Source organism: Octopus bimaculoides, chromosome 1, assembly GCF_001194135.2.
Source record: "Octopus bimaculoides isolate UCB-OBI-ISO-001 chromosome 1, ASM119413v2, whole genome shotgun sequence".
Taxonomy (NCBI): Eukaryota; Metazoa; Mollusca; class Cephalopoda; order Octopoda; family Octopodidae; genus Octopus; species Octopus bimaculoides.
In genome coordinates, this window is record NC_068981.1 from 137,190,107 (window position 1) to 137,215,477 (window position 25,371).

Consider the following 25,371-nt stretch of genomic DNA (forward strand, 5'->3'; position numbering starts at 1 on the left):
TATTACACAATGAGTACAGAGCTCCACTGATTGGACAAGTGGAACTATAATTTATTGAAGTTGACACAAGATCCATTCATTCATATCAAGGAATAAGTTTTGATCATTGTTGAAACTTACTAATATAACTGTTTCAACAATTTGCAAACCAGTTTGTTTTGTTTTTGTTTTTTCCCAAATTGAACGAGAAAAGACATACTATTTGTTTCCAAATGCATACATATGAAAAAACATTATGTCTGGGGTAACTAGCTAGCCTCATTACATAGATATTAAAAGAGATTCTCTGTTATACAGTTCCTCTTTATAACAAACATACTAGTACAAAGAAAGAAAAATGAGGTAAGGTTTAAAAAAAAAAAACAAAATTAAAATAGAGGGTTTCAGAAATACAGAAAATTTGCATTGATTATCTTTTAAATGGAAAAATAATTAATAATTTCAAGCTCAAACAGATTTGACTAAAACAGAGAAACATTGTTTTACTTTGTGTATTTTATGTGAGAGAAAAAAAAATTGTGTTCAATTAGATGAAAGGATCACACGGGGGGGAAAAAAAAAATGAACGAAAATGAGGGTAGCTTACACCTTGGTGACATATATCACTCTCCTCCTACCTTTCGAGGCTGGATCACAAATAGTCAAAAGCTTAAGGGAAATAAGAGATGTTGGGGATGAGCACACCGTTTGAGGCACACATATGCACAATCAATTTAATGAGGCACAGATCTGTGATACAAGAAAAGGCTTGAAATATGTGAAACAAAGTGGAAATTGAATACAAAATGACTCTACTATTAATCAAGTAGGTCAGACACAACCCTTAAAAATTGCTGCTCTGGAACTACTTTGATACAATTTGCAATTTGAACATAGAATTGTTGGTTTATTTTTCATTTATATACCTCTTTGTTTTTGCTTTTTTTTGCTTTTTTAAATATAAACATCATGACTTCCATCATCTTTTATCACCTTTAAACAACTCATAATCATTTTGAAAACAGCTTTTGAAAACATTAGCATAGCTCTCCAAATAAAATTACTATGTCCATTATAATTTTTACTACAGATAATTTTTCTTTCTTTTTATAAATCATTGTAATTTTAAAGTTTGACATAAATTTCACATAGTTATTTAAGATGTTTGGGCCACATCTCTAGGTGTTGATGGTTTTATTTTAGCTAAAAGCTTTGATGAAAGTGGTGATAGGGATTGCAGGGGAGGAGAAGTGGAACAACAATGGTTAACATTTTTGTTGGTTTTGTTATAGTTGGATGGTGGTGGAATCGGAGAGGGAAGGGAACAAGCTGGAGATGAAGAATATATTTTTGGAGCTTGAATAGAAGGCAGAGTTGAATTGGAGCCAAGATTCAGTAGATGGTCTTTATCATGGATCAGCAAACACGTTGCAAGAATTTTATTTGGTTCACTAACTGTTATAGTAAACTTTGAAACACCAGTGTTGGGAGACACACGTAGAGCATGGCTTTTACCACCAGGAAATTTACATTCAAGTTCATCGATAAAAATTCGAATGAGTTCTTTTAAAAATCCCCCATGGCTAACAATTAAGACGTCAGCTATACTTTGATGGCAACTATCCCCATCATCAAAACTACTGCTACGACCAGAGCTCATACTAGAGAAGTTAGAATGACGATGTTCCAGTAGAGGAGAGAGCGATACATTGGGACAGCCATGCTTTGTTGTCTTTGGACATGGGATGCTCCCTCGAACCTCAGCATCTGTAACTGGTACTGTGAAAGGAGAGTCATAGCAGGAATCAGAATTCTTAAAACAAAAATCGTCGTCGTCATCATCGTCATCATCGTCGTCATCGTCATCATCACCATCATTATCAAGAGTATCATCATATTCATCATCCAAATGAGCTGTGATACTATTATCATCCGAATCTAGTGTCTCACTCTCCTCCTGGAGACTGGAGAAACCAGAACTACTTGATGAGTTTGACCTTTTCATGTTTCCTCCAAGGTTACCATTCCCATTGCTAGTATTTGATGCACCATCAGTATGATCAACAATATTGCTATCATTAGTAGAGGTTCTATTATTATTATTATTATTGTTTAACCTAATATCACCGGGTTTAGCAATACCAGACCCAATGGCTGAATTTATACCATTGGATCCAGTATGATTGGGGTTAACATTATTGGCTCCTTTGTCCAAAAGCGTTACAGGCAAAGAGTTTTTTGATACTCTTGCTGTTTCAACCACAACCAAAGAGGAAGAAACTGAGTTAATAGATGCACTGTTTTTATTTTCAGGCTTTGCTATTATATCATTTTCACAGCCATCATTCAGTTCGGTGTTATTACTTTCCAAAGATGACAAAGAATTCCTTGTTCCTGCAGCTACTGCTGGAGTACATCCATCGTTACAGTTCTTATTTCTGCTACTGCTATTTGTCAATTCCTGAACTGAAGAAATCGTCCCAGAACTTTTATTAGAATTTACAGTGATTCCTTGATCACTGAGAGTTGCTGGGACAGAATGCTTTATTCTGCTGCTGCTCTTTTCACTTACGATTGCAATTTCCAGCTTTGAATTTGGGTTATTGTGATGCTTAGCATGTGTGTGTCTTCTCCGCTTGTGTTCACTATCATCGTAAGCTGCAGTCGTTATCACTGGTTTTATATTTACTGAGCAATCAGTCTGATCAGTTTTAGGCTGTTCATGCTCTTGTTTTGTACTATTGATTGCATCTATATAGCGGCGCTTAATTGGTGCAGGTACATAATTGCCATCTTCTACCTGGCTGCTTTTACGTATTTGATCACACAAATCTTTGAAGAATGATTTTGCCCTTTCTTGCATCTAAAACAGAAAAAGAAAGATATATTCAGTAAAACAATGCTTTAATAAAATGGTACTAATTGGAAAAACCAATTATAAATTATATAAAAAAGTGTCTTTTAGTCAGTATGTATAAATCACTTTAGAATGTATCTTCCACAAAATTATTACAATAAAAATCAGGGTCTAAAGAAGAAATTATTATATGCCAACTAAACCAGTAAATGAAAATGTTTTAAGCTCTTTATATAAACATATTGACAGATATATATTTTGGTTAACACTTAAAGCTGATAATATTTTTAAAATCTCTTTCAGTCCAAGAGAAAGGACAAACCTCCTCCCATGACCCATTACAAAACTTTAGGAGAGGAGGGAATGTATCCTAGAACAAGAAACCTAACTTGGATGCTTGCTACTGAGTGGATCCTGTTACTTTACTGAGCCTTAATCTAATGGTTAGGGTGGTGCACTCGTGATCATGGTTTCAATTCCTAGACCGGGTGGTGTGTTGTGTTCTTGAGCAAAATACTTCATCCCATGTTGCTCTATGATCACTTCGACACCTGATACGTGGCACACTGTGCACTTGTTCCGGCAACGTTAATTTGATGAAAGGAGTGAGCTAATGAACAGCACATACATTTGATCACTATAAACAAATCATTTGTGCAGGTCGTTTGACAAAAGCTGAGCGCTCATATGTCGTCTTTGATGGGATATTCTATCATCATTATTATTATTAGTTTACATGTTGGTATCACATAAAAAGCACTCAAGCCAATACCATGTAAAAGTGCTTGTGCCATTGGTATATTAAAAGTACCCAGCACACACTGTAAAGTGGTTGGCATTAGGAAGGGCATCCAGCTGTGGAAGCGAAGCCAAATCAAACTGGAGTCTGGTGCAGCTTCCCAGCATGCCAGCTCTGGTCAAACAGCCCAACCCATGCCAGCATGGACAACAGGCATTAAAGGATGATGATGGTAATTGATGATTAATGATGATGATGATGATGAATGAGATGATGATGCTGATTGATTATTATTATTATTATTATTGACTGTATGATGATGATGATGTTGTAAAAGAATTACCTGTTGTAGAGTTTCTGCGCCAGTTGGTGTATAATTGGCCACAGAAGTATTTATTTTTTTGGCAGCAGTCACCAGTTCACGATAACCTTTTCCCTCAATGATACCAAATTTCTAAAATTAAAAATAAATAGATATAAAATAAACAGTTAATACGATGTTGTATACATGAAAGATAATGAAAAAAAAAAAAAAAGCAGAAATATTTGCAATTTAAACAATATTTTGGACAAAAGTTAATTCAAAGTGTGCATTGCACAGACTCATAAATATATTATTAATACATCCCTATCACTCATATCATTTTAATATTTTGTAATATGGTGAAAGAAGCAAGCTGACAGAATTGTTAGTATGCCAGGCAACATGTTTATGGCATTTCGTCTGCCTTCATGTTCTGAGTTCAAATTCCACCAAGGTCCACTTTGCCTTTCATCAGTTTGGGGTCAATTAAACAAGTACCAATTGAACACTGGGGGCGATGTAACTGACTTACCCCTACCTGAAATTGCTGGTCTTGTGCCAAAGTTTTGAAATCATTATTTTGTAATATGGTATTTGCTGTGAAGGTGCATGGCTTAGTGGCCAGTGGGTATTCAGCTCACGATTGTAAGGTCGTGAATTCAATTCCTGGCGATATGTTATGTCCTTGAACAAGACACTTCATTTCATGTTACTCCAGTCCACTCAACTGGCAAAAATGAGTTGTACCTATATTTAAAAGGGCCAGCCTTTTTGCATTCTGTGTCACGTTGAATCTCACTGTTTTCCTCCTTTTTCTTTTGAACTTTCCTATGTCTGCTGTCTCTGAAGATCTATGCTTGAAACCTAAAACAATCATTCTTTCCTTCTCTGTGCGTCTTAATACTTTGCATGTGCTACGTCCTCCCTTTTTTCATTTTTTTCGTGTTGTCTTTTTTCTCCGTTTTCTTTAATCAACTATATGCATATATACGAGTGGTCAAATGAAAGAAGGGCACTCAACACATTTATTAGGAGTTACATGTATGGATCAAAACAGTTTGATTCAAATATATAGGTACTCCGAGAGTTTTAAGCATGATTCTAATCTTCAGCCATATTGAATTCAAACACACACACACACACATACTGGGATTACATTTATATTTTATAGTTAAGGTATTATAATAACATGTACTGGAGTGCTGGCATTACACAAATAGAAAAAAAAAAGAGTAAAAACAAAGATCAATGCGGACACTACTGCACTAATAAATCAGAAGAAAGCAAGCGAACATTCATAAAAAAGACTTTTCTGTTAACCATTAGGAGAGACTAAACGCATTATAGATTTGCTTCCAGTAGGATAGAAATTTAGGGAATTTAAACAAGAGACAGTTACATTGGAAACTATTTCAGTAATTTACTTTAGAACAATTACTTTAACACTCTTGTTATTGTATTATTAACAGAATATACAGCTCATATGTTTCAACTGATTTAAAAATAAAAATAGTCAAGAATTTTAAAGGGCTTAGTAAAATAACTAACTTTGCCATTACTAAGGTTGGTAGAATTTCCCTCTTAATTGGAGAAAGAAAACAAGAAAACACAGTCATAAATGTTGGCAACTCTCAATTTTTATTATTAAGCAGGTTCTAAAATAAAATGATGATATATGATTTACAAGGGGGTGCAGAAGAGTTCCTGGCTTTGGGTAAAACAAAATACAGGAGGATCAGTTAATTATGATTTTATTCAACATATTCCCCTCTCAGATTCACACACTTATTGCAGCAGTCCTTCAGTTTTTCTAAGCCCTGTAAAAGAACTTGGAAGGTTGAGCATTCAGCCCTTTCGTGATACCCTTAAAGCCAGGAAATTCTCAGCACCCCCTTGTAAGCTCAAACATAAACTCTTTAACGCAAATAGTTTTATGTTATAGAACTAAGAGTGGTCTCAAGTAGGCTGGTATCAAAAAAAGGTAAAATTCTCATATGACACAAGATTTCTCAAGGGTTGCATAATTGACAAGAGTGATGATCAACTGACAAAAACTCAGATTTCATAGCCAAGACAATTAACTCTTGGTGGCCCTCTCCACCTAACTCTAAGTTTGTACCACAAATGTATAATTTACTACTATAGGCAGTGGTTTCCTTGTAAAACTGATTAAGTATTTACTGGCTTGTAATGCCAAGTTCAGTTCCAACCTTGGGTAATGCTATCAGCAATACGTGAATACCTAGTCCAATGAGAGACTTCCCTCCATTTATTTACTGCTATTGGAAACAGAGACAAGTGGGCACTTTCTCTAAGGAGCCTAAAAATTTGGAAAGGATTAGCAAGATTTTTGTACAAGCAACAATATTATTTGTTAAATACACAAATGTAATCCCAAACAGATTCAGAACACTGCTATAAATTATAATTTTTACTTCTAAACAGCTAAATCATATTCAACAATATAAGAACATTATAAATAATTAGAAAAAGATAACACTACTACTATAATGAAATAGAGTCCAAGTATTTTATTCTTCTGTTATCACGAGTAAGAACTGAAGTATATATTTTAAATGAGTTCTTACATTGTTGTTATCAGTAAATTATATTGGCAATATAAAACCACACAGTATTTTAGAAAGATTACTTCATTATATCTGCTTTTATGATTTGATAATATCAAGAGATCTTTCAAAACTACCACAGGATAAAGAGATTTGATAAGATTGGTGATATCTCTGACAATCATATTGAATATTGTTACGTATCTTCCTTACGTCACTTTGCCATCGTTGGAATAGTATGTTAGGCTACACTGACCCAGAGGAATATGTCATAGCAACATGACACAGGAACAAAAGAACGGCAAAAAGTGGAAGTACTTAATGGAATATAGAGTAACAGTTCAGAATTACTTGACAATAAAACCAACAAGGACAAGAAAATAAAGATGCCAAAAAGGCACTATTATACATATATAATTCTTATAGTAGTTCTTCGTTTATTTTTATTTTGCTGTATTTTTCTTTCTAGCAATGGACATTTAGGCATCATAAAGCTTTTGTACTGATTTAGAAAGCAAAAAAAAAAAACCCAGCTAAGTTCACAATTTTTGCCTGTCATCTTTTATAGACATATTTATGGTTATGAGAAGCCTTTTCATGGATGCAAGGAATAGTAGTGAAATATACCTCAAATTATAGCCTAAGCCTTGATTACAGTTCTGCTCAAGAGCTAAACAACATTATAGTTTGGGTCATAAAATATTATTTTAAGTTACTGGTGGACAATAGGATAGTGACTGAAGCTCAGCTTAAAACCCACAACAGGGTTAGCAAACGAATAGAGAGGTCTGTTTGACAAGACACTATTCATAAATCACAAGCTAACATTGTGGTAGGACAGTATTGTAGATCAGGGTAATAACATATACAACATAAGTTTGAAGAGAAGATGAGGAAATCTTTCAAGTTCTTTTCTCTGGGGAAGTGTCATAGTTAAAATAAATATAGATACAAGTATGGGTGTGTGGTAAGAAATTTGCTTCCCAACCACATGGATCTGGGTTCAGTCCCACTGTATGGCATCTTGGGCAAGTGTCTTCTACTATAGCCCTGGGCTAACAAATCTTTGTGATTGGATTTGACAGATGGAAACCAAAAGACCATCATCATGATCATCATTTAATGTCTGTTTTCCATGCTGGCATGAGTTACACACACACACACACACACACACATCTATGTGTTTGCCTTAGTGTTTGTAATTGTCCCCCACCACTGCTTGACAACTGGTGATGGTTTGTTTACAGCCCCATAAATTATTGGTTCAGCAAAGGAGATGTGATAGAACAAGTACCACACGTAAGCAAAATAAATACTAAGATTAATCAATTCAACTAAACCCTTCAAAGTGGTGCCCCAGCATGACCGCCGTCCAATGACTGAAACAAGTAAAAGATAGTTACTGTGGTTTCTTTGATCTCAGACCCTTTACCTGCTGTGTACAGAATTTTCCTTTCTCTTCCTCAATAAAGGGCTTCTTCCTTCCCACATAGTAACTACATTCACACTACAACACTTCTGCTTCAATTATTTCCTATCAATACAAACCCTCGTTAATTTCTTCCAGTTCTAGATTACCTGAAACTTGGTGCTCACCCATCTATATCCATTCATACATATTACATATGACTCCTTTGTATATGATTGAACAGCTCTCATGGGCCACTAGCTTTCTGATTGCCCACCAGAGTTACTAAACTTGAAGAGAAAAGAATAATTTTGACAATATCATGTGTGAAGAGGATGAAGAAGTAGGAAGTGTTATGAATAATGATATAGCATATGAAGTAACATATGCTATATCAGTGGAGAAAATATGTAGTAGAAATGATAAAAGCTTGTTTGTTTATTCTTAAAGACAGTACAAAGTAAGGAGAGGGGGGAAAAACAGATAAGTGTTACTATGCCAGACTTTTTGAATAAATAGCACAAAATAAACAGAAATATTCTACTGGATCCAATGCTGAGGCCAACGGTAGAAATAATAAGACAAGGAATAGTGAATAAAACAATTATGTCAATGAAGTCACAGAAAGCAGCTAGAGTAATTGCTGATATGTTGAAAATATCAAAGAAGTTTAGGTAATCCAAGTCAAATTTGTGTAGGAAGGTGTTATTCTTGCTACTGGTATACACAGCAGAAATGTTTCACTGTAACAAAAGCAAGGAAGATGCACTGGAATGGAGTTAAGCTAATGGATTACGTAGTGAAAGTGTTAGACAGTTTGTAACCAAGCTAATATACATGAAAAAGCTGTGATGTACAAAATGTTATTTAGTTTATTCCAGGATGATGATGATGATAATAAAAAAACCGAAAAAAAGCATCATAGATGTCATATATTTAGCTGGCAAAACAGCAGGAGATATGATGACGACAGGGAGACGAATTTGTAAACAAAATGAATGAGTAAAAAAATTAAAAAATAAATAAAGGATAGTGGGGGAAATATGGCTAAAGGTATCATTGGCAATAGGAAAATGGATTTTAAAACAATAAAGACATACATAATGATTGTGCTACTTGTAAAGGAGGAACTCAGTCAAGGGCAAACTATTCTATTTTGCATTTGTTGATCTTTAAATGAATATATAAAGAAATGAACAAAGTAAAAGAGCCTTTGATGGTGTCATACATTTTACAGTCTGGTGGGCAATCAGAAAGCTAGTAGCCCATGAGAGCTGTTCAGTCGTATGCAAAGGAGCTAAATGTAATATATACAAATGGATACAGATGGGTGAGCACAAAGTTTCAATAGTTCCTAATGACTTATTTATATATTTTATAATGCAATCAATGAACAATAGTGGCATTAGTTACACGTTTTCAATGGCTTAATCACTGCTTCATTGCATTTCTGACAGTGGTGCTGACAAGAGTGTCTGCAACTCAGTGTAGAACAAATATCACATTCATACAGTTTCCTTGTTGGTGTTTGTATCCATTGCCAACATATATCAGTGAAAGAAAGGAAGTACAAACACACACACACCATCGTCATCATTTTAATATCCACTTTTCCATGTTTACATGTATTAGATAGAATTTATTGAGGCAGATTTTCTATGCTCGGATATCCTTATGACACCAACCATTCCCTGTTTCCAAGCAAGGTAATTTTTTTCCCAAAGCTAGACATATTCTCACAGAGTATTGGAAATGAAGGACACTGTTTCAATGACAGTGACAACCATTTTACAACTTTTACATGATGTCAAGACAATGTGACACAAACCACCCCACCTATATATATATATATATATATATATATATATATATATACACACACACATGCATAAATATGCCATGTGAAAAGTTTGCAGTCCACTCTGTAAAGTGGTTGGCATTCAGAAGGGCAGTAGAGCTTGATGCAGTCCTCTGGCTTGCCAGCTCCTATGAGACCATCCAACCAATGCCAGCAGGGAAGATGGATGTTAAACTACTACTACTGCGATGGTGACGACAATGATACATACAATGCACTTCTTTCAGTTTCCATCTATCAAATCCACTAACAAGGCTTTGGTTGATCTATAGTGATGACACATACACCCAAGCTGCCATGCAGTGGGACTGAACCTAGAACACCATGTAGTTAGGAAACAAACTTCTTACCAAACAGCCAAACCTGTGCCTAGAGTAGATATGAACGTGTAGTTACAAAATTTGTTTCCTGGCAACTGTGATTTTGAGTTTGGTGCCACTGTATGGCACCCTGGACAAGCGTGTTCAGGTTAACCAATGCCTTACAAGTGGAATTGGAAGATAGAAACAGAGAGAAAGCCCATCAAATCAGTGTTTTTACAAAAACAAAAAAGAAAGAAAGAAAAATAATGCATTTGCGCTAACATAAAATACCATTGAATTTAATATACTAAATAAATATTCATTACTTCATTCATATATCATCATCATCATCATCATCATCGTTTAACGTCCGCTTTCCATGCTAGCATGGGTTGGACGATTTGACTGAGGACTGGTGAAACCGGATGGCAACACCAGGCTCCAGTCTGATTTGGCAGAGTTTCTACAGCTGGATGCCCTTCCTAACGCCAACCACTCAGAGAGTGTATATATATATATATATAATTTGCATACAATAGACAAAATGTTACTGATCTTCCATAGATCACTTTATCATAGTGTAAACATCACATCTACTAGTCCTGTATAGTTGAAATACTATGCCAGGCTGCACTGACCCAGAAGACTATGTCTTAGCAGCACACATGACACATGAACAAAAGAATGACAAGACTTGAAGGTCATTAAGGGAGTATGAAATAAAATTTCAGAATTAGATGACAATAAATCAACAAGGATGGGAAAATGTTTCAAGAAACCGTAAAGAAGTCTAAAAGAAATTTTTTTTTTAAGTTTACACATAAAGCAAAAATAAATGATATATAGAATAATTATTTATATGCAAAGAATATAATAAAACTATAAATTCAATGATTGTTTTGAATACCATATGTAAAATGTTCTTAGGAATTTCTCTCTTAGTTGGTGAAAGAAAACAAAGAAAAAAAACCCTTAGTTGCAATTATTGGTGACATTCAAAGTAAAAAGGGAGATAGTTTTAAGAAATTTTGAATTAATTTTCTATAAAATCATATTTACATTTAGTGTGCCCCAGGTGGTTAATTTATTATAGGGAAGACAGTTATTCCTAGATTAATTTAAATTGAAGCAGATTTGAAAGTTTGGATTTTACATCACAGTATAAAGAAGGTGTACAGAGCATGGACATTGAATTTTTAAAAACACTTTATAAAGTTCTTGAAGTTGGTTGAGCATGTGTGTGAAAGAAAGTGAGATAGAGAGAGAGACAGAAGTAGATCATGAAAGAGACACAGATAGAGACATAAGACAGGGAGACAAAGAGAGCTCGAGATACACACACACACACACAAATATATATATATGTATATATATATATATATATATTACATAACACATCATGTGAAACAAAATCTATCTCAAAAAATAAACCTTAAAAGTATAAAACACACACACACACACACACACACACAGAATCCACAGAAGTTATAAAACTTACCCGTTCCCGAAGTCGTTTGTCATGGACTATAACAATATGTTCACAGCATTTGTTGTTTTCTACTATCACCTTTGCGGTTTCAGCAGCACGGTTAAGGTCACTTGCAAAGACATGGGTAAAGTTCTCGTTTTGTAGCCGACCAGCTACCAGACGGACTTGGTCGAGACCAGTAGATGATAATTGCCAATCTTTCTGGCCTGCAATAAGGAAATATCTCTTTAATGCTAAATATATCCAGACATGATAATTTAGTGACAATTTCGCTGACGTAATGTAGAAAGATACAGAAATAAAAAATATCAATATAAAATAAACAAAACAATACATATACACTGAATATTCATCAAATGTTCAATCTACAATATGGAGTGTGTGTGTGTGATGTGTGTACGCATATATAACAAAAATGAGCTAAGAAAATAACTCATGGCTGGTGGAATGTATTTGAACATAGACAAATACAGGTATATCAGATACCATGCAATAAGAATCCTTGATTTATTAAAATTATCTCTAGGGTAAGTGCCATTATGGTATTGTGGTAGCAATTGTAGTAAAATAGACAGAGATAGGAGAAAGCATTCCTGTAAGCATGAGTGATTTTATGCCAGTCAGTTAAGTGGTCTTTGTTTGGTCATGGTCTAACATTTCTGAATGTATAGTAGCAGCACCATTCCAGATATGAGTAATATTCCATTGTGTGTCCTACTTGAGCCTTGTAGAGCATCAGCAATTGTCAGAGGCTTAGATATTTTCAGACCCTGATGAGAAAGGCCAGTCTTTGGGATATAGTCCCGGTTATGTTGAGAATGTGCCTGGTCATAGTGGGGCCTAAAATTTGGATCAACCTTGGAAGCTGGCTGTAAGTTGAATGCTGCTCATGTTTAAGTTGGGTGTGGTGCAATGCTGTTTTCTTAATATGAGTAGTGCCTGAGTTGCTTTTGCCTGCTGATAGAGACAAAAATTGGCCAAGCTGCACTGGATCATGTTTATAGGTTTCCATTCATGAAATTGGTACTGATTTGGTGAGTGGTGTTTAGATTGTATGAGGATGATGCAGGTTTGAGGAAGATTAGGGTAGAATGAAGGTTTGTATCATCTGTGTAAGAGAATGCATGGTTGTATGTGACAGCAAGTAGGTCATTGATATATAGAGGGAAGGGAAGAGAAGAGAGTGTGGAATAAAACTCACTCCTGGTGCTCATCGAATCTGATTGAGAAAGGGACAAAAATAGTTCTATCGATATGCTGTGATGATGTGATCTGATAAGAAAAGGAGTGGAAGACAAAAACCAAACTCTGGAGAATATTGAAGTTGGTTCAGAATGGGACAGAAAGAGCTCCATCACCACACACCATGATTGTATGATCTGAAAGGAAACTACTGATGCAAAAGATGAGAGAAGGATGGAACTTCTAAGTACAAAGTTTTGATAGTAGATTTGTATAACAAACACAGCCAAAAGCTTTACTGGAAACTAGAGCAGCAATGTTATTTTTACTGACTTTCTAAACGGCAAGAACCCCACTGGTGGGTCTCCACTAGGTTTGGCTCTATGGAAGCCTTACTGGTGGTCATTAAAGTGAGAGAGAGAGAGAGAGAAAGAGAGAGAGAGAGAGACACACACACACACACTCACAATGATGGAGAATGTCGCTGTTGATGGCTGTCTCCACTAACTCAGAAATATTGAGAATGAGCACAATTCCTATTGATACTATATTGGTAGCACACACTGTACTACCAAACAGTCTCTTGCAAAGTGAACTCCTAAACAAACAATACAACAGTGTTTCCTTCATGTAACTGATTCGCACATAAATAGCCGAGACAGGAGAGCTCTTCAACATAACAACACTGTTTAGCAAAGTGGCAACCATCAATAACATTGAAATAGAATAAATTGATTGCCATGATAGATAAAAACGAGTCTCAATTTAGTAACAAGTCCAGACAGCTTCCTTACAATTCACCAACAAAAATAATGACCATAGCAAAAAATCCCTAGCCAAACTACTTCAGTTACTTTCCTAAAATTTCCTTGAAAGTGGTAAACACATACAAATCTAAAACTATATAAATAAAAAAAAAGGTGGTGTGAGGGGAGGGGAGGGGAGGGGAGGGGGTGGCAGACATGGTTAAGACACTTTGTTTTGCAAACATGTGGTTTTGGGTTCAGTTACACAGCGCAGCACTTTGAGCAAGTGTCTTCTACTATAGCCCTCGGTCAATCAATGCTTTCCGAGTGAATTTAGCAGATGGAAACTGTGTGGAAGCCAATCGTGTATGTGTGTATGTATTTGTGACATTTGTCTCCACTCTGCCTGAAGAACTGGTGTTGTCTTGGTCGTGTCCTTGTAACTTAGTGGTTCAGCAAAAGAAACCAACAGAATAAAGAAAACAAATACTGGAGGTGACTTGTTTGACTAAATCCTTCAAGGCAGTGACCCAGCATGGCTGTAGTCCAATGACTGGAACAAAGATCAAAGTAAATAAGATATATTCTAATAATTTACAGACTTATTCTTTTATTCTCTTACTCGTTTCAGTTATCAGATTGTGGCCATGCTGGAGTAGCACATCATCATCATCATCATTTAACATCTGCTATCCATGCTGGATGGTTGGGTGGTTTGATCAAGGCTGGCATGCTGGAAGGCTGCACCAGACTCGAGTCTAATTTGGTATGGTTTTCTATGGCTGGATGCCCTTTCCTAATACAAACCACTCCGAGAGTATAATGGGTGCTTTTATGCGCCATTTGCATGACACCGGGGTGCTTTTACGTGCCACCGGCATGGGTGCCATTTGCATGATACCGGAATCTGCCACAACTGCCATTTTGCTCAGCTTGATGGGTCTTCTTCTCAAGCACAACATAATGTCAAAGGCCTCGGTCATTGCCTCTGTGAGGCCCAACACTCGAAAGGAACTCAGTCACTTTGCCTCCTTGAAGAATTTTTAGTCACATGAAACAACCCCAGTACTTATTCTATCAGTCTCTTTTGCCAAACCGCTAAGTTATGGGAACATAAACAACACCGGTTGTCAAGTGGTGGGGGTGAGTGTGGGAGAGCAAACATACACACATATATATATGCATGTGTGTACGTGCTTCTGTGTTTGTCCCTCTACCCCACCACTTGACAACCAGGCTTCTTTTGGTTTCCATCTACCAAATCTAGTCATAAGGCTTTGGTCAGCTCGAGGCTATAGTAGAAGACACTTGTCCAAGGTACCACACAGTGGGACTGAACCTAGAACCATGTGGTTGGGAAGCAACCTTCTTACCACAGAAGTCTGTATCTCATAGTAAACAAAATTATTGAATGAATAATCAGAAAACATATTATATTGTTAAGGAAAATCTTTCGCTAAATGACATAATCACTAGAAGTTCTAATCAGGCAGAGGCTACCTCAAAAAACTCTTACAGTATTACAATTCGATGCTATAAGTAGCTGTTTAAGCATTTTGACGTAGATATGGTGTATAAGCACTTTGGAAAGATGATAATGGAATTATATGTTATAAATATATTGTTGCTGTTATGCAAAAGTGTCGTAAATCCAAAATGTTGCTTTTTTTTCAGAAAGCATAAAAATAGTTTCACCATTCTACAGCAAAGCCATTGTACTACACTTCAACAATTTTTGATATCTTGGCTTCTGAAGTAGCTGGAGATACGATAGTTTGACCAAAAGAACCAGCTGTTGCAAGCAAAAATAAATATTGAAAAAAAAAACACATTTGGTCAAACTTAGACATACAACAGCTTAACATAATAGCAACAATATGATCACAACACATTGCATAACTAGTAGAGTGGCTAGGTAAGGTAAAATAAACATCAGAGATGCTTTGCCCCATGCAGAAGCTGCAGGAGTTACTCAGAGATATTGCAAGCTCTTCTAAATCCATTGCTATACTGGAAACCCTCCCATATCATCAGCAGGTATCTCAGGGTTACAAGCATTTCAACCCTTAGCCTGTACATTTCACCAGAGTGGGGCGGTGACAACTGAGCTAGTTTCCACCTACAGAAGGGTTCCACTTGCAGTCTGTTATCAACCAAAGCCATCTTGAGCAAGTTTCAGCTGTTATGCCTATTTTCTTGATGGCTTTCTTCCGTTGTCCGGGTTCCAGATCTATCTTCTGCAGAAAATAGCACACTGATCTAGATAAAAAGCCATGGCAGCTGACTCCAATGGAGAATGAAGTTGCATGCCAGCCCTTGTCAAAAGCCTTGTCAACAAAGAACTGATATTTCGATTTCTTTACCTGGCGAAAAATACTGACACTTTCCTCTCAGGGCACAGTGAGTTCAATCATAATGATTGTATTCCTGGAGAGGAGGAACATGTCTGGCCAGGGTGATACAATATGAATTCTTAAAAGCCAGAATTCAAGTTCTTACAACCAACGGTACCATCTTGGAGAGGTCAGTAATCTAGAGTGGAGTATTGTAGAGATTGTTTAAATCCTTAATGGTCACCTCAGACATTGTCATCATCATTCCACATCCTTCAGCCTCAGTTCTCTTAACTACTATTTATGCGGCAGACTTTTGCTTATTTCAATGTGAAGGGGAAGCAAGTGTAGTATGCTTCTTATAATGGTTTCTGCTTGAAGCAGATAGTCAGCAGTTTTGAGGGGGTGGGTGGGACTAGTTAATACCATCGTCCCCACAACTTGACTGGTACTTAATTTTAACTCCAGTGAGATAAAAGGCAAAGGTGACCCCAGTAAGAATTAAACTCATGTACAAAGAATTAGAAAAAATACCACAAGACATTTTGTCTGACACTCTAACGATACTGCTAACTCACTGCCTTTATGCTTCTTATAATAAGAAAAATTAATAGCAGTGGCTTGAATAAATTGGCATTTAAATATATGATGGGTTGCTGTGATTTTAACCCCAGGAGCAGCCTTGTTTATCAGGATGCCATCTTGTATAGCAGAGAACATGTTGTCCAATGTAACCTTCTTCTTTATGATGGTTAAGGTGTGATTGGAGAAGATTTGGCTGCTATTTCCAGCAGGTTGAGTGTCTACATAAAAGCTCCCACTCTGGCTTGTAATACATTGAATTAAAGCAAGGTTATTTAACTGTGATTGGTTAACATTTAAAACTGTTGCATAGCAATTGTTTAATATTAACAGAAGAAAGATAGAGAGGAGGTGAGAGGGAAAGTGAGGGAGAAAGGAAGATAGATAGATAGATAGAGAGAGGGGGGGACAAGTCGAAGTGTTTATTAGTAGTGGTCGATCAAGAGACTAGGAGTAGTAAGACTGAAGAAAAGAATAGAGGAAGGCGGAGGAGGATGTAACAAGTCAAAACAAATGCAAGTGGGAGGACATTGACCAAAGCAAGAAGAGAAATCAACAAAAGAGGCTTGCAAAATAATTTCTTTTACTCTGAAAACTTTGTATACTACTGTACAAAAGTTTTTTTTGTGCTACTTGTAACAAAAGTTGCAGCAATAGATAAGTGTATTATAGTACAATGGATTCAGCCTTTGGCCTATATGTAAATCACGTTGCTTTTTGTGAAGTGTGTGTGTGTGTGTGTGTGTGCAGATATGGTTGCGTGGTTAAGATCATTTTGCAACCATATGTTCAGGTTCAGTCCCACTGTGTGGTGCTTTCAGCAAGTATCTTTGTCTACTGACCAAAGCTGTGGAGTCGAAACAAAAAAAAAACTTTGACTCTGACTCCTCTTTATGTAATTAAGTGATTGTGGTCTACATATCTCATAAAGCATATGCATATACTATGAGTAACTGGTTTATATTAAAGAATGAAGATATTGTGAGTCGGAGTCAGTATAGTTTTACTGACTGACTCTAGTTACCCCTTAATTGTTTCCGACTCCGACTCCACAACCCTGATAGTGACTGAATCTGGTTAGACAGAAACTGTGCGGAAGTGCATCATGCCTGTGTGTGTGTGTGTGTGTGTGTGTGTGTGTGTGTGTGTGTGTGTGAGCGCGCGCGTGCGCACACATTTGTTTGTCCCTCCTACTCATGGACAACTGGTGTTGGTTTGTCTACATCCTTCTAACTCAGTAATTTTAGCAAAAAAATTACCGATAGAATAAGTACCAGATTAAAAACAATAAATGCTGGTGTGAATTTGTTTGACAGGCCACAATCCAATGAATGAAACAAGTAAATGATAAAAGAAATAACGATATGTTTCTATGACTTCTGTTCAGAATCAACAGATTAAAGCAGTGAGTCTGGCAATAACACCAAGTTATCATACTAGGATTTACAGTCAGCAGACAAGAGAACTGTGCAGAAATATTTTGCATGTGTATGAGGTCTTTGTTTTCACATGAGACATCAACTTAAATTTATTTACAATGCTGGTATTCATATTATACACTGAATAGTGACGTGATCAATCCACCCTAGAACAATCATTAGCTGGTGTGTTTTCAAAGGAGTGTGTGTGTGTGCTTGGTTGTGTGTGGGGTGTCTATGTGTGTTAGTGAGTGCTGCAGATTTTAAGCTCAGAGCAAGATACAGTAGATAAGTCACATGCAGTTTCTTGCACATGACTTTTTAAGAAAAAAAAAACAACAAAACCATATGTAAAAAAAAACAACAACAAAAAACCTGATTTATCTACAAGTCAGCATCATCATCATTTAATGTCTGTCTTCGATGCTGGCATGAGTGGAACAGTTTGACACGAACTGACAACCAAATAACTGCACCAGGCTCCATTGTCTGCTTTGGCATAGTTTCTATGCCTGGGTGCCCTTCTTAATGCCAATCACTTTACAGAGTGTACTTGGTGCTTTTTGTGTTGCACCAGCACTGGTGCCTTTTGCATAGCTCTGGCAGGGTTGCCAACTAACTTAATCCCCTCAACTGGGGGACAGAGTCGTACTGGAGGAGGCTTTGTGCTAGTTGAGAGGTTAAAGTATAATAGAGGGATAGAGACAGGTGTCTTACTCTAGGGGAGATACTTGGCTACCTAAGTAGGAAGAGGAAGGAGACACAGAGACAGAAAGAGGACATCTCTACAAGACATTCCCACAGTAGGAAGAATAGAAGTAGTATAGAGGGAGACAGGGGTTGTTTTATAAGAGTGTGAAAGGAGATATTTAGAGATGAAGATAAGGAGACTGTAGCAAGTGATGTGAGAGAAACTGAAGTGGGTGGTGGTGGCCATGGTAGATATAAGAGGGCATTGAGAATGTGCGGGTAGGCGTGTGAGGGAGAGTAGAGGGACCTGTAACAGGTGGTGGTCACGGTTGTTGGAAGGTAGGTTGTGGGAGGACTTCTGACAAGGAACAGATTGTGCGTGCAGTATTTGCAGAGTAGATCATCACCAAATTACTCAAATTATATGGTTTCACTTATATGTGTGTGTGTGTGTGTGTAGAAATATAAATACATACACATGCACACACAAACATATACATTACACATACATTCATACAGATGTAAGCATGGCTATATAGATACAAAGCTTGCTTCACAATCCTGTGGTTTCAGGTTCAGCCCCACTGCGTTGTCTTCTACCATAGCCTTGGGCCAACCAATGCCTTGTGTGTAGAATTGATAGTCAGAAACTGAGAGGATGCCTGTTGCATATATATGCATGTGTGTGTGTGTGTGTGTGTGTGTGTGTGTGTGTGTGTGTGTGTGTGTGTGTGTGTGTGTGTGTGTGTGTGTGTGTGTGTGTGTGTGTGTGTGTGTAAAAGATAGGGACACTACTTTTCTCTATGGTTCAGTAGACAAGTGATAACCAGTAGAATGCAAAAAGTCTTAACTGAAAAACATGTAAGGGTTGGTGACAGGAAGAGCACCTTGTCATAAAATACGTGCCAGCATGGACAGAGTTAAAAATGACGATGTTTTACTTGTTTCAGTCACTGAATGAACTGCAGCCATGCTGGAGCACTATCTCGAAAGATTTAGTCAAAGAAACGAACTTTAGTGCTTATTTTCCTTTCTTCAGTGTGGTACTTATTGTGTCCATCTCTTTAGCTGAACCACTAAGTTACAGGGATGTAAACAAAACAACACCGGTTGTCAAGCAGTGGTGGGAGACTAACACAAATATAAGACACACACATACACACACACATATATCATGTGATCGCATGACCATCAGGCTATTGGATGTTGTTCTACATTGCTGGTTACAATGTGCTTTTGCATCATTTTTAGCTTTTGAATTCTTTTCTACTCTAGGCACAAGGCCTGAAATTTTTGGGGAGGGGAGCAGTCGATTAGATCAACGCCAGTACACAGCTGGTACTTAATTTATCAACTCCAAACGGATGAAAGGTAAAGTCAAACTTCGGCAGAATTTGAACTCAGAACGTAAAGACAGACGAAATACCGCCCGGCATGCCAACGTTTCTGCCAGCTCAATGCCATGTCAGCTTTTGAATGATGCCACTCTGTTGGCTAGATGAGTAAGCCAACATTCTCCCTAATCAGAAGGCTAGTCCATTGCAGGGTCACCCATTTACAGCCGAGTGGACTGGAGCAATGTGAAATGAAGTGTCTTGCTCAAGAGTGTAACATGTAGCTGGTCTGGGAATTGAAACTACGATCTCATGATTGCAAGTGCAACAGACCTAACCACTAGGCCACATGCGTTCACACACACACACACACACACACAAGTGCATATGCTCACTGGGCTTTCACAGTTTCCATCTACCAAATTCACTCATAAGGTTTTGATTTGCAGGGATGTAGTAGAAGACACTTAATGAACGTATTGAAGATATATAAGAGAGTGTGTGTGTGTGTGTGTGTGTGTGTGTGTGTGTGTGTGTGTGTGTGTGTGTGTGTGTACGTGTGTACGTGTGTATATAGATATTTATGAAATAAAAGCAGGTTTGAAGAAAAAAATCATTAGGCTGTCGCATATACTTTCTGGGTATTTAGTGGATCTACCAACTGAAAACTCTTAAAGGGATCCTCTACGTGAACACTCAAATTGCTAAAAATAGCAGCCAAGCTTTCATCAACACACTGCACAATCTCAAAAGAATAAATAAAAGACATTTGATAATGTAGTCTTAAATACCTCTAAAACGACAAGAGAATCATGGTTATTTGGATCCTAGGTCTACTCAATCAGGGCTAACCAGTGGCTAAACAACAACAACAACAACAACATCAGCAGCAGTGGTAGCAAAAGTCAACATGGTGAATCATCAGATGCTACAGAATGTAGAAATCTGCAGGAATAACCACTTATCCAATTATGTAATATGAAGATGGCAGACGGTGCTAAGTGCAGTACCCACTTCAACAGACTCCAACCTCTGCAACAGATATCTGATGGAGCCTCAAATACTACAAAGCTCGCCATCAACCCACTTTCAAGAGCAATTCAAACAGCACCAAATACCCCCACTATATTCTGCAGAAGAACAGCGAGTCCTGAAGAGAGGCAACAGAAGATCAAAAGCATATTGGTGCTAGGTTTCAATTGACTAGACTCTGGTGTTTTTTGCTCTACTTAAGTGTTTTATCATGTTTTAAGGTTGCACCACCGTCATCACTTCAGCAGCTACCACCACCACCACCACCATCACTATCAGCAGCACCACTACCATCACCATCACCATTTCATTTAATGCATCTTCAATGTAGGCATGAGGTGGATGGCATGATAAGATCTTAGGAGTCAAAAGACTACATTGTGCTCCAAAGTCTGTGAAGATGCATGGGTTAGTGGCTAGGGTAATCAGCTCATAATCACAAGATCGCGTGTTCAATTCATGGCAGTGTGTTGTGTCCTTGAGTGAAACACTTTATTTCTTGTTGCTCCATTTCACTCAACCGGCAAAAATGAGTTTTACCTGCAATTCAAAGGGCCAGCCTCATCAAACTCTGTATCATGCTGAATCTCCCCGAGAGCTACATTAGGGGTACATGTGTCTGTGGAGTATTTAACCACTTGCATGTTAATTCCATGTGCAGCCTGTTTGGTAGGTCATATCAACTGAAACACTCATCATTGTAACTGACAGAGAACCAATGTTTACTCTGATATAGTTTCTTATTTCTTTACTGACCACAATGGGCTACACACAGAGGGGACAAACAAAGACAGACAAACGGATTAAGTCGATTATATCGACCCCAGTACGTAACTGGTACTTATTTAATTGACCCCGAAAGGATGAAAGGTAAAGTCGACCTTGGCGGAATTTGAACTCAGAACGTAACGGCAGACGAAATACCGCTAAGCATTTCGCCCGGCATGCTAACATTTCTGCCAGCTCGCAGATATAGTTTCTATGTAAGCTTTGGTATGGTTTCTATTTGTTGGAGACCCTTGATACCAACTAATTTGCAGGGTATACAGGGTGCTCTTTTTGTGTGGCATCAGCACTAATGCGGCCACTATATAACCCGCACAATTCTACTAAACCCTCTCTCACAAAACAGCAGACAATTATAGGAAGTGTTCTCAATGTCACTTCTTGCTTAGCTTGAACATTTTAACAACTTTCGGTTCTTAATTAGAAATAAAATATTTATATTTGTAACTTATCATATTCAACCAATCTTCCACACTCTGCCCATACATGAAATTAGCCAATAAAAGAATCTCTGTGTAGTTACTCACTATGCTACAAATAGCAGCCAATCTCCCCCAAATCACACCCACCAAGTTAACAAAGAAAGAAGAAGAAACAAAACTGAACAACACATAAGATGATATAATTTTAAATACTCCTCAAAAGACAGGATGGTCACAGTTGGAACAGCTATTATCATCACTCTTCTTAATCAGGGTGACGGCAATGGGGAAAAGACTGATAATGGTAAAGAGTGTTTTCGCACTTGGTGTGCATGAAGTTATTAAAGAGAGATTAGTAACATAGGGAAGGACATTTATGGAGGAAATCTGTCAAATGTGTGTGTTGTGGAGGTGGATGCTAAGCAGGGGTTTCTGCTGGATTAAAATAATCCATTGAGCTACAATAGGCTAAGAACCATCAGATTATAACAAGTGTTTGGATAAACTAGCTGCTTGTAGTAGAAATGTTATATATCCCTTGCTTAGTTGGCCGCAAAGGATTTTTTAAACAGAAGTGAAGCCTCTTCCTTTATCTTTCCTTATCCAACATTTCAATATTTGTAGAGTGATGGTTGTAAGCTAGCAGAATCGTTAACACTCCAGGCAAAATGCTTAGCAACGTTTCTGTCTGTCTTTATTTTCTGAGTTCAAATTCCACCGAGGTTAACATTGCCTTTCATCCTTTCAAGGTCGATAAAATAAGAACTCGTTGAGCGCTGGAGTCAATTTAATCGACTTAACCCCTGCCCTGAAACTGCTGGCTTTGTGCCAAAATTTGAAACCAATATTTGAAGAGTGACTGATATTGTAGGAAATGTAGATACTACTGCATCGTTTTTCTCTGTTCTGACTTCATTGCTGAATTTCCAAATACTCAGATTTAAAAAAAATTTTTTTAATAAATAAAGAAAGAAGTAATTTCAGTCTTACCTTGAATTATATTCTTCCTGTTAGCTACAGTCTCCCCACTGAAATAATGAAAAAAATAAAAAAGGAGATATTTAGACACAAGTAAAACAAGCAGAGCAAAATATGTTCCATAAAATCAAATATCAACAATCAAATAACAGAATGACAAATTAAAATCTAGGGAAACAAGGTTACATTAATTAAATAAATTAATGAAGAAATTCTTGTGTGTGTATACGTATATGTATGTATGTATGTATGTATGTATGTGTGTGTGTGTGTGTGTGTGTGTATGTATGTATGTAAGTAAATCATTGCGACTATTTAACATCTGGTTTTGAAAAAGTTTTGACATTTAGCAGTTAATTTTTTTCTTCTAATTATTAACTGCATAACTTTGCTAACAACCAAAATTAACTTGAACTGGATTACTAGACATGCTACAGCAAGTACATAATGAACATAGACTAAACATACAGAGTGATGGAAGCCAATGAAGGAGCCTATACATGGCTGCACATGCTAGAAATGACAGCCAAATACACCGCCCTCGTCCCCACCATACCCTACTCTTTTAAGAAACGAAGATAACATTGATTGGATAATGAAGTCCTAGAAAGGGATGGTCAATATCAGAATGGCTTTTGATCGCGAAATGAAACAGCATTTAAGCTCGCTAATGAAAATACTTTACATCATTCAAAAAGATGCTAAAAATGGCAGTCAATTTTCTCACAGACTAAACCCTACTCCTTTAAAAAGAAAAATGCACTTAGGATAATGTTGTCCAAGGTGGACTATTTCTGAGAAAAAGACCGACTGACATGGCATTTGATCAGTGGTTGATTTTACCAGGGCTGACCTGGGACTACAAAATAGATTTGAACACACCAAGCTGAGACACCAGTGGTGACCCTCTTCGGCACAAGTCCAGGCAAGGTTGTTTATGGAAGACCAGCAGTCACCCATACATACCAGCCTCCTCTCTCCATGCCTCCAATGTTATCCAAGGAAAAGGCAAAGGCCGATACAACTTGGCACAAGTGATGTTGCCACTCATTTCTACAGCTGAGTGAACTGGAGCAATGTGAAATAAAAGTGTCTTGCTCAAGAACACAACATGCAGCACGGTCCAGGAATCGAACTCACAACCTCACAATTGTAAGCTTGATGCTTGTTCTAACCACTGAGCCATGCACAAACACAGTCTCTTAGGCTGAACTGCTTAGTTATGGGAACATAAACACACCACCAACAATTGTCAAGTGATGGTGGGAGCACAGACACACATAAATACATACACACACACACACACATACGATGAACTTCTTTCAGTTTCTGTCTACCAAATCCACTCACAAGGTGCCATGCAGTGGGACTGATCCTAGAACCATGTGATTGGAAAGCAAGCTTCTCACTACACAGCCACACCTAATAATCAAGACTGCATAACTATCACTTGACTGATAACAGTAATGTGGTCTAAATCTGTTGCTCTGGTCTGTCTCCGACTGATGTTTATAATGTCTCAAATCATTAATTTTAAGAAAAAATAATTAGCAGTTAATTAACAATATAGTATTTGATGAAGAGTAATTATTATAAACAATAAAGCTGCAACATCAACAGAGTTTATATCATAAGAGGAATTTATACTATAAACAGGCAAATGGCAGCATATATGACCAGGTCATAGACTAATCAGTTAAATTTTCTATTTAGAATGTAGTTTATTAGTCTAAATAACTTCTAATTATACTCAATACAGAAAAAGAAAATCTACTTGTAAGTAATTAATTATTTATTTATTACCGTAATAATGATAATGATGATAATAATAGTAACGATTTATAACAGATGCAAGGCCACAAATTTTGGAGGAAAGAGTTAATTATCTTGAGCCTGAACTTGGTGGTGTTTTATTTTTTCGCTCTCAGAAGGACGAAAGACAAGGCAGACATCAGCCGGATTTGAACTCAGAACAAATAGTACAGGGGAAATTTGTCCAACTCACTAATAACTCTGTCTATCCACTGCCACGATAAGGATGGTTTTTAACAGAGGTACAAGGACTGGAAATTGGGTGGAGGGGGGTGTTAATCAATATCATTGATCTCAGTACCTGACTGGTACTTCATTTTAATGACTCAGAAAGGACAAAAGACAAAGTTGACTTTGGTAGGATTTGAACTTAATACACAGAGGGCCACAACAAATAATGCAAGTCTGACACAAACAATTCAGCCAAACTATCATCATCACCATCATTATGATGATGATGGTGGTGATGTTAATGATAATTGCTTGTAATATAGGCAAAAAGCCAGCAGTTTTGCAGGAAAGGGAATTGTTGATATCATCACCCCCCCCCCCC

The 25,371-nt window shown here is 37.1% G+C and overlaps 1 protein-coding gene across 1 annotated transcript in view; it reads right to left on the reverse strand.

Moving 5' to 3' along the window:
* Positions 1-699: 699 nt before the first annotated feature.
* LOC106867202 (probable cyclin-dependent serine/threonine-protein kinase DDB_G0292550) overlaps positions 700-25,371 on the reverse strand; it is an 80,772-nt gene continuing 56,100 nt past the window's right edge. The window contains exons 2-5 of the mRNA XM_052971052.1: positions 23,019-23,056; positions 11,513-11,709; positions 3,919-4,029; positions 700-2,842 (exon numbers count right to left, since the gene is read on the reverse strand). Coding sequence (XP_052827012.1) covers positions 1,136-2,842; positions 3,919-4,029; positions 11,513-11,709; positions 23,019-23,056 — 2,053 coding nt within the window. The 3' untranslated portion in view covers positions 700-1,135. The remainder of the gene's footprint in view (positions 2,843-3,918; positions 4,030-11,512; positions 11,710-23,018; positions 23,057-25,371) is intronic.